General features: G+C 39.9%; 1 protein-coding gene across 1 annotated transcript in view; it reads left to right on the top strand.

Moving 5' to 3' along the window:
- ANK3 (ankyrin 3) overlaps positions 1-10,673 on the top strand; it is a 353,292-nt gene that overhangs the window by 209,748 nt on the left and 132,871 nt on the right. The window contains exon 18 of the mRNA XM_055081155.1: positions 4,835-4,933. Within this exon, the coding sequence (XP_054937130.1) occupies positions 4,835-4,933 (99 nt within the window). The remainder of the gene's footprint in view (positions 1-4,834; positions 4,934-10,673) is intronic.

Genomic DNA, 10,673 nt, shown 5'->3' with positions numbered 1-10,673 from the left:
CGCGCCCCGGTCTGGGAGGATCCCACATGCCGCGGAGCGGCTGGGCCCGTGAGCCATGGCCGCTGGGCCTGCGCGTCCCGAGCCTGTGCTCCCCAACGGGAGAGGCCACAGCGGTGAGAGGCCTGCGTACCGCAAAAAAAAAAAAAAAAAAAAAAATGAGGTCCACAAAATTGTTCTAGTAATGTGAAGTTTTGTTATAATGTAAAGTCAAAGGGCAACCAGAACATAGTAAATAAGAAGTTGTAGGTTGTAAATAAAAAGTTGTAAGTTGATGTATGCCACAAACGTTTGGGGGGTACCTACTGCCTGTCCCAGTTTTAAGTCCTAGGTTACAAAAAGAAACTGGAAACAGGTCTGCCTTCAGAGAGTTCATTTTAATAACCGAAATTTAGAGCAGCTGTCTTACTCCATATTCAGAAGGTTAGTCTCCGTAGGTGAATTGGCAGTGCCAGGGAACTTTTTAAGTCTGTTCCCAGAAGTCTTCAAACACTCCTGACCTCACATTTGACATCCCCGTGGTTAGTGAAGAGCTTTGTGAAAGTCCAGCCCACAGTTACCCCCAGACATGTTAAGGAGGTCACTGCCTCCACTGTGTATAGCAGAGAATTTGGGTTTGCTGACCTGCTTATTAATACCTGAGTCTGAGATCTGCCCAAAATACAAGACAGATACTCCTTAGTCTTCAGATTTTAAAAAATCTGCAAGAGTGTCCCCAGATTCCTGATAATCCAAACTCCCTGTTCTTTAGCTTCTCCTCTACAGGATGGTGATGGCACAGCTATGACATTTCTCAGCCATAGCTCAGATATTGGAGTAGAGTTTCAAGATAGCAGTAGTTTTATGGCAGTGAATAATAAGTAGTTTAAATATTTTAATATATGTGGTTTTGTAATCACAGAGGCTTTGAATTTCCTGGGTATGAATCCTAAATCTGACTCCTACTTGACATGTAACTTGATTGGACAAGTTATGTGACATCTCTGAGCCTCAGTTTCATTCTCTAATAAACAAAGACAACACTGTTTACTTCCCAGAAATGTCAGGAAGATGAACTAACATTCAGCACCTTCTTCTAAGTAGAAAAAGAATAGTTGTCTTAATTTTAGACTTTTCACAGTTTGGGGAAAAGGTTACTCTGCACTAATCAGAATTCCCAAGATGGTGATTTAACAAATTCTATAAACCAAAAGACATATGTAAGAGAATAGGAAAAGCTTTTTTCAGTTTTAGTATCTTGAAAATCCTTTGTGATCATTGCAAACCAAACACAATTTTCATTTTTTTTCCTTGTGTACTGATTTGCTTTTCTCATGTCTTTCTTTTTAAACATTCCTTTGGAATGTATGCCTCAGCATTGACGGGAATCACGAAGCAATTTCAAATAGTCACTATAATCAGGATTTGTTTGAGCTGTTGAATTTCTAAGGTTCATATACTGATATATAGACCAGCCTTATAATAGTCTGCTGCAAAATTCAACCTGTCTTAATGAGATGGAGGACGTGGCCTTCTCAAATTGAAGCACATTCTGGCATCCATTAGTGTATATTTTCTTAGGAGCCCAGAATATTATATCTCATTAATTCTCCCAGAGACAATACAAACCTGAACAATTGTTTAACAGGTGAACATTTTCTATAGGTTTGACAACAAAGTACTGTGTAATAAACATTTTTTCCTTTAAATTCCTTTAGCTAGCCAATGGCAATATACATATTTAGCCTTGAATTCACCTTAAAATCATTTTTAAAAAATTTAGGCTGAGAACACTTCAGAAAGAATTTCTCAATGTCTACTTTGGTAGGCTAGAGGGAGATTAGCCAAGGGAATTCTGAGGACCAAAAGACACAGTAAACCAAGGAAGCCTGGAAATGTCCAGCCACCTTCCTGAACAAACTCTACATAAGCAAATATATCACCAAGGAAATTCCCATTAGCACACTGTACTTAAGGAACTTTCAAGAACTTCACAGTACCTAGAAATGGTCTAATAAGAAGGCATTTGTAAGTCTTTGCTTCCTTTCTCAGTAGTCATTTTCTGTATCAAGTATTAAATAAGTTTCAGTGTGAAAACAGAAAATCAGCAGAGCTCTATTCAATAAGGACTCTGACAGGTTTTCTGCCCATTTTTCCTAAGCTGCCAGAGTTTAAAACATCAGTTACTCTCCCTCCACCCCTTCCCCCTTCCCCATCCGACTTCCCCATTTCACACTAGACTTTATTTCCTTACTAAACAATGAATATTAAAGGAAAGATTTAGCTTTCGTGAAAAGTATTACTGAACCAAACACTTTTTTTTTTTTTTTTTTTTTTGTGGTATGCGGGCCTCCCTCTGCTGTGGTCTCTCCCGTTGCGGAGCACAGGCTCCGGACGCGCAGCCGGGGCGCGAACCCGGTTCCCCTGCATCGGCAGGCGGACGCGCAACCGCTGCGCCACCAGGGAAGCCCGAACCAAACACTTTATTGGTTTTTTTTCAAACACTTTATTGTTTTCACATTTCTTTTCCTTCTATTCACCAGCAGTTCCCAGATTTTTAAGAAAAAGAGACCATGAACCTAAGTTCCTGCCGAAGTACTAGTGTTTGATCTGATGCAATTTTGCTTTTGACGTACCCACTTTCCCACACGAATTTTGCAGACCACAAGTAGCTATATTTCTTTACACAGCTAATAGAATACGAAGCAGAGCTGTTGCTCTTCCAGGTTGGTGGTATTCTCTCTGTGCCCAATAAATGCCATTTTTAAAATGAGCCGTGCTCAAAACCTTTATAAAAGGTTAATAGGTAACTTCTGAACTCACACAGGGCTGTTTTAACCATCACATTTTGTTTTTTAAATCATGAATGTAAAAATAATTTTTTCTTTATTTAATTTATAGTATTTTACCGAAAGATGCTTGCCTTTCCCCTGACTCAGTCGATTAGTTGGGTGGATTAAACGCTAGATACTCGACTGGTTATACAAGGATTAAAGGTACAGTAGTTGCCTCAAGAAGCTCACAGTGGTTTGAGGAATACAGACAAGAAAAGAGTTTAAATGCAGGATTATGATGCTCTCGACAGAAGTGACCACGTAGGTGGTTCGCACATAAATAATAACAGTGAAGCCTTTTTCGAGACCAGGTGAGAGAGAGGGAAGCCCAGGAAAGCTGGAGGTGACTCCAGGCCAAAGGTAGAGTGGACAGCATGAATGTCCATGGGGGAGTGTGAGAAAGTAGGGCACCAGCCACAGTACGTTCCCCCAGCTATGCTGAGAACCACTCGGTAAAGTTCTTCCGAAGGTTTGGAAAGTCTCAAACTTAGAATAGGGGATTGTGACACTTTTACAGAATGTTACAGCTGCAAATATCTGTTGCCTGTAAAGTGGAACGTGGAACATTGTTCTATGATTATGTCAGTGTTTGGGTGGTGCCAGTTTCAGCCCCAGGCTTATTTTTCTTGGATTTCAAGTGAAGGCACCAGTCCTCCTTTTCCTGTTTCCTCTTTTAGTCAGTTTGGGTGAGCTTCTTCCAAAAGTCTGTAAACAGTATTAGAAAGTCAAGAGTGAATGACTCTTCCTGAGTCCTGTCATTAGTTTGATGGAATAGCAACCCCTAAATAAATACTGTTCAGCACCTCGAGGGTTCTGTGCCCTTCCTGATGCTGCTTTTGGTTCATGCCTTTCCTCTGACAAATAGGGCAAGTTGATGGCCTTGCTACACAGATGCGGAGGAGGAGAAAGAATGCCGTTAGGACTCAAGACATTAACTTGTGTGCTCATAATGGATGAAAGAAAAGAATCTGGATGCACTTACACCAGCTTACTTTCTCTTAAATGTTATTTATGAAAAATACAGCTACAGAGGATTTTTAAACCAGGGTGCAGTCTTAGTGATTCTTTTCTTGGCCATTGGGATAACCACATAGCCTGTCCATTCTGTGGTAGAGTCAATTTCAAGTATTCAGTCTCATTAAATGACCTGGAAATTTTCATGAGCTAGCCTTCATATTACATTCTCATGAGACAGCCTTTTGTATCACATTTCACAGACCATTTTTCCTACCCAGAAGCAACATAAAGAAAATATTTGTCAGCCTTGGGTATTAATATTTAATGGAGAAAATGATGTCATCATATGTCAGTATTCAATTTATAAACAGTTTTTATTTTCATAAATTTTTCTAAAGCTAGTAATGCATTGGTAGTGTGTTAGAACTCTTGCATAATTTTGTAAAAAAAAGTCTCTTTTAAAAAAGTGAACACTGAAGTACATAAGAGGAAAATGATATAATGTCTGGGATTTGCTTTAAAATACTTTCACAAAGCAAAGAACAAATAGGAAGTAGGGCTGGATGAAGCAAACTTAGGAAAACCTTGATAATTGCTGCATCTGTGATCAGTACACAAGGTTCAGCCCATTCCCTCCACTATTGAGGATGTTTGAAATTTTTCATTAAGCCTGCAGATAACCATGTTGTCACATGCTAGTATGTAAACTTACTCTATAGATTTTTTTTTTTTTTTTTTTTTTTTTTTTTTTGCGGTACGCGGGCCTCTCACTGTTGTGGCCTCTCCCGTTGCGGAGCACAGGCTCCGGACGCACAGGCTCAGCGGCCATGGCTCACGGGCCCAGCCGCCCCACGGCATGTGGGATCCTCCCGGACCGGGGCACGAACCCGTGTCCCCTGCATCGGCAGGCGGACTCTCCACCACTGCGCCACCAGGGAAGCCCTCTATAGATTTTTTTTAAACATAGAAATTTTAAACTTACTCTTCTTGAAGTCCTAAATTGTTTCTCCAGCATGCCTGTGTGTCCTCCATCCCTCCTGTAAGATGACCACTTTCATCTTTTGCAGAGTGGCCTGACCCCACTCCATTTGGCTGCTCAAGAAGATAGAGTGAATGTGGCCGAAGTCCTAGTAAACCAGGGGGCACACGTGGACGTCCAGACAAAGGTACACAAAAAGACTGTGCCCATCCAGGATGTCATTGTGACTCCTTGCATGGAACAAGTACAGTTTTCTAGGGGGAAAAAATAAATCTTCCATCATATCTTTTATACTCAGTATTTCAAACGTGTATCTGTACAAGGGACACCAGTGTCTCTGGTTGTGGTGTCCCAGGTGCTTTTGCCTTTACTGGCCTGAATACTTTATGTAGCTGCATATTGCTGCCTCCTGTGTTAATGCAATTTATTAATCCTTGTCACAACACATCTGCCCATCAAGGGCAGAGTGTGAAAGCTTGTACCTTTTTTAGTTTTTGTGACTGAGTTTTAAGAAATGCATGCAGAAAAATTTGTCAGTAATTGATGACCTCTAACTTTGTTCAGGCATAGTCTGTGGAGGAGGATACATTACGTTTTATTCAACTACTACTCACTTGCTAAATTTCTTATGGTGTATACGATCACTAGCAACTCCTTCCCTCTCTCAGCCAAAATAGTTATCTTTTCAAAAAGAAATTTCTGATTAATCTCATAGAATGCCACCATTTCAAACTCACATAAGACAAATGGATGTTTTGTGTCATCATCAAAGATAGGACTTCACATCAGTCTTTCTCTGAATATTTTCTTTCAGCACTTAATTTTGTTACTTTCATATCAAACTTGTATCTACTTCAAAATGTAACTTTGTTTCTGTGTGTCACATTTTTGACACAAAAATGAATACTTGTTAACTATTATACTGTGAATAAGAACATTTTTTGTGTATAATATAGATGGATTCTGAGGTGTATGGACAGATATTGAAGATATTAATAACATAGAAGGGTTACCAGGAATTAGCCAGGTAAAAAGGTATTGCAGACATCAGAATCAGGCTGGATTTACGGGACGAGCACCGGAAGCAACCCTGAGTAGGCTACACCCTTTGCACGGTGTTCTGACTCTCTAGGGCTGTGGCTTCTCCACCCATACTGCGTTCTATTAGAAAGAATCTGCCCAAAAGAGACGTGACCAGGCAAGATCCTTTATGCTTTTTAAACTCTGTATTAAAATAGTGAAGCAAATATAATAATCCCTGGCTGGGGTAGTCCTAGATAGAGCTGTGATCCAGGTAGCCCCCCTCACCCCCATTTCTGAAATGCCTCCTGCCCTTCAAGTCCCCATGGCCTCTATGGTAGCCTAAGTGCCCAGTTCTCTCTCTTCTGTTTCTTTCCAAATTTTTCATTCTAAAAGAACCCCTTAGCCCTGAATGCCTTCCTAGATAGCTGAATGTTTAACAAAGAAACCAGTAAAGGCAACAGTAGTGGCTGAATCGTTTCTTGTTACTCTCCATGAAAATACAAGCATTTTTCAATCTAAAAAGCTCAGACTGGATTTAGCTTATATTCTTTACTGTGCTTGTACACTTTCATCAGAAAAGAAATCTTTACTTTAGAAATTTGCAACTTCACGGTAAATAGATTCACGCTGTGTTGTTCTGTTGACACACACACACATACACACACAGACTTATAAACATTTTATTTGGTTCCCTCTCCCTTTATAAATTAAAAATTTGAGAAGGCAATAACAGGGTTCTGTTTCTCAGTACTTTTTATCTCAACACATCCAACATATACACCACCAAAATTCAGTCAGGGATTAAGGCAGTGTTTCTCAAGGGCAGGTTGGGAGGAGAAGAAATAGCGCCATGAAAATTCTGTTCCAGATTTGCAAAAGCAACCCCACGATTTAAGAGTATCGGGTCTCCACCAGGGTTTCCTCCTAACCCTGTCCAACTCAGGTCACAGTCTGTAATCATTTTTGTACTCAGTATAATATTTCTGAAGCATGTACCTTTTCCTGCCCTTTACAAGTGATGTAGTTCAGAAAGCATCTCTCTGTGTCTTAAAAAAAATTTTCTCTTCCTTTTGCTTCTCAGCAAAGATCACAGCACCAAAAAGAAGTGAGGCTATGATTGTCCCATAGTTGAGTAGAGCAGGAGTGCAAAGAGATGGGTTGCTTGGATTTGCTTCCTAGCCTTGTAAATAAGGAGTTGATTATATCCCATGAGCTTCCAAATTCTTCCTGGTAAAGATGACATCCCCAAGCAGCCGACAGGTAGAATGTATGGTACCATTTGAGTCACTGGCTTCAATTTTAAAATAGTAATAATTAAATTATCAGGAGCTCTTTTCTCTTGTGGGGAAGAGACCAGAACATCCTGGTAACAGCTGTGCAGCCTTCCTACTGGCCTGCGGACCCACCATATCTCCACCTCACTTTGTATTTGAAGTTCACCAAATCAGTTCAGACTAAATTGTGCGGCTGGCCACAGGGTTTAATGCTCAGTGTCATACAGCTGAAATGAAGCCACTTCTTTTGCTTTTTAAAAGGATAATCTCTGGTAGCATTTTATTTAGACCACCCCAAAGCACACCAAAGCACTGATTCTCGGAGGTACTGATTAGCAAGTAAATAGTTAAATTAGCTTTCTTTTCACGTGTGTAAAATCATGAAAAATGTTTATTTGATACGTACTCAGTTCACATTTGTTTCTAGAGCTCTTACTAGCTCTTAGATTCTTACCTGGGTGATATGTTCCTTGTCCTCACAGAATTCATAGTCTAGAGAGGGAGACACAACAATAAAAATGTAATAATAATAGCAAAATTTACTACTCATTTTCTCTGTGTCAGATACTGTTCTAAGCATTTACCCTTATTAATTTAATTCTTATGACTATCTTATAAGGTTAATAAAATTAGTATCCCTATTTTACAGAAACTGAGGCACAGAAAAGTAATTACTCATGTAAGGTAACATAGCTAGTCGGTCCAAAGCCTGATTTTGACCCCATGTATAAATAAATAAATTTAGAGATATTGGAGTTAACTGAATTATTTACAAAGGTGGGAGTATAGAAGGGGTCTATAGCTGGTTCAGCATCACAGGAACATGAGAGAAAATTGGGGGCATGCCCCCAAGATACTGCTAGATAATTAAGATGATCTCAGAGGGCCTTGACATGCCAGGCTTAAGTTTTTAATCCTGTTTGTACTGGGAAGCCTTGAAAGGTTGTGAACAGAAGATGGTAAGATCAGATATCTGGTTTAGAAAGATCCTAAGAGACAATGCAAAGAACGAGTTGGTAAAAGAGTTTGGAGCAGGGGCCGTTAGAAGGCTATTGCTGAGGTCCAGATGAAGAATAGAGAAGGCCTCAACTAAGGGGCAGATGGGATGTTGGTAAACAAGAGAGAAATGGAAGAAATACTTAACAAGTACGAACAATAAGACTTGAGACCATGTGTATATAGGGACTAAGGAAAAGTGAGAAATTCAGGATGAATCTAAGGATGTGGCTCTGTAACCAGGTGATCACAAGTCCCATCCAATGAGACAGGAAGTGAAGGAGAAGAAGCTGGTTGCAGAAAGAGCACCATGAGTTCTGTATTGGGTGTGTTGAGTCTTACATTACCTAGGGGCTGTCTAGGTAGAGACAGCTAGTAAATGACTAAAGTTTTGGTCTGGGATACAGGAGGGGCGTCTGGACTGAAGATACCAATTTGGACGTGGTCAGAATAAATGTATCAGTTGAAGTTGTGAATGTGGACATGATCGTTGAGGAACAGTGTGGAGGAAATCAAAGACAAAATCCCTAGGATCAACGATATTTTAAAGTGGATGGAGGAGGTGGAAGGAAGAAGGCCTGACTGAGGGCAGGAGGGAAATCGGGAAAGAATGTGACATGGATGCCAAGTAACTGAAGACTGTCAAGGAGAGTGTGTCACAGAAGAGAAAGCACTAAAACACGTGCACTGGAGTGGCACCGGGGTTATTAGAAGGCAGTTTCACTGGAGTAGTGGAGATGGTGAGATATGGGGAAAATGGAAGGGAATGGTGAATAAAAATAGGGTTTTTTTTCAAGAAGCTTTAAGAGAATATAGACCCAGGAAAGGAGAGAAATATTTGAAAGGAGTGATTATTGTTTCCAAGTTTGGAAGTATGGCAGTATGTTAGTAGGTTAAGAGGAAGGTGCCAGTAGAAAGAGAAATGGTCAAAGAAGTTATAAGGGATATCAGAAGTGGGATAGGCTGGGTTAGAGAGGGAGATGAAAATTGCCTTATTTTTCTTCGATCATTATGGAAATACTCTTTCATAATCTTTGACTCTTCTGTAGTACCTGAGAGGATCTCTTTTGTTTTGTTTTGCATTTTAACCCCACACTAATTTTGGAGGTGAACAATAAAGTAAAAAAATCACGGGAGAAATTTTTTCAACTTTTTTTCCCTTTTTAGCGTGCTAAGACGTTCAACTGTAGCACCTTCAGGAAATGAGATACTGAGAGTTTATTTTCAGAGTTTGTTTTCTAAAGGAAAAATCTCTGTCTGTTACTAAATGCAACTTTTCAGTCTCAATCAGTTTTATTGATCTAAAATTATGAAAAAGCTATTTATAAAAATATCTTACAGCCTGCCATATTATTAAGTAATATTTAGTGTAACATGTGACAAGAGAAAGGTATTCCCTAAAACAGTAGTATCAACATAAAAAATTTGAAAACAAAAATTTTAACTGAAATAAAATCAGGGAATAATTGTAGCTGTGAGTGGGTGTGTTCACTGAGGAAGACTATACCAAGTGCAAGCAAGGCCAAAGACAGACTCAAGAGAGCGCAGGTTTAGCAGGTGAGGAAATAGTGTGGATTTCCTGCTCCTGCTTTCTCAAACCATGTTGCATAGGGAGGCACCTAACTACTGCTCAGTAAGATCTCATGCTTAGGTACCACAGATCAGAAACACCAGCCTGAATATTCCATCTGTACCTGTTTGCTCTTCTTACACAAATACACCCTTTCAGTATTGCCTAAAGAAGATGACTTAACTTCAGCTTGTAATGGTGGTATAAGTAGGCAACAGTGAAAAAAGGAAGCAAAGACTGCTCAGTTATCTGAACTACGACTGTTCCTTAGTTATTAAAGAAAGAAGAGTTGGTCTTTCCAAAATGTATTGCCACTAGTTGAAGGGAATTTCCCAAGTCACGTCTCTCTGGGCATGTTTGTGCAAGGTGCCATTTACCATGGGAACTTTGTGACCCTCAATGAATGGAGGAGCCCCAATTTTGGTTTCTCTGGATGAAAACTTATCTTTCTGGCATGCATATGTATTTTTAATAAAATACTGTAGTATTTGTGGAGCAGCAAGAAGACCAATGTCTTAGAGCAGCGTGAACAAGGGAGAGACTCGTAGGAGACGAGCTCAGAGATGTAATAGATGGGAGGTGGAGAAGAGGGTCCAGACCAACCATGTCCTAACAGTCCACTATAATGACTTAGGGTTTTACTAGGAGTGACAGTGAAGCTATGAGGATGAGAAGAAACTGTACATTAAGGTACTTAGAATAATTCAATTTCTTTTAAAAAAATCTGATCAATACAGTAGCACAGTAGCCATTGGAAACTGTTGCATCATTGCTTAGGTATGTTGACCAGAAACTTGAAGAGTTCCTTAATATTTAAAATTTTAAAATATTTTCTGTAATCTTTTGGCTTGGGATCAGCCCTCTGCCACTAACACTGGGAATAATGTTACTTCAGTCAATTAATCTAATTGTACTGAGAACTGGTAGGAGAAAACTGTTTTCATGCCTCCCTCCCAAAGCAGCATTCTGATTCCTAACACAGTATCCTGAGTTCCCCACTACCAAGAAAGAACCCTGGGGCTTCCCTGGTGGCGCAGTGGTTGAGAGTCCGCCTGCCGATGCAG

The sequence above is a fragment of the Physeter macrocephalus genome, chromosome 20, assembly GCF_002837175.3.
Source record: "Physeter macrocephalus isolate SW-GA chromosome 20, ASM283717v5, whole genome shotgun sequence".
NCBI lineage: Eukaryota > Metazoa > Chordata > Mammalia > Artiodactyla > Physeteridae > Physeter > Physeter macrocephalus.
Note: the sequence above shows the minus strand (reverse complement) of the source record. Positions and strands in the feature narration are given on the sequence as shown.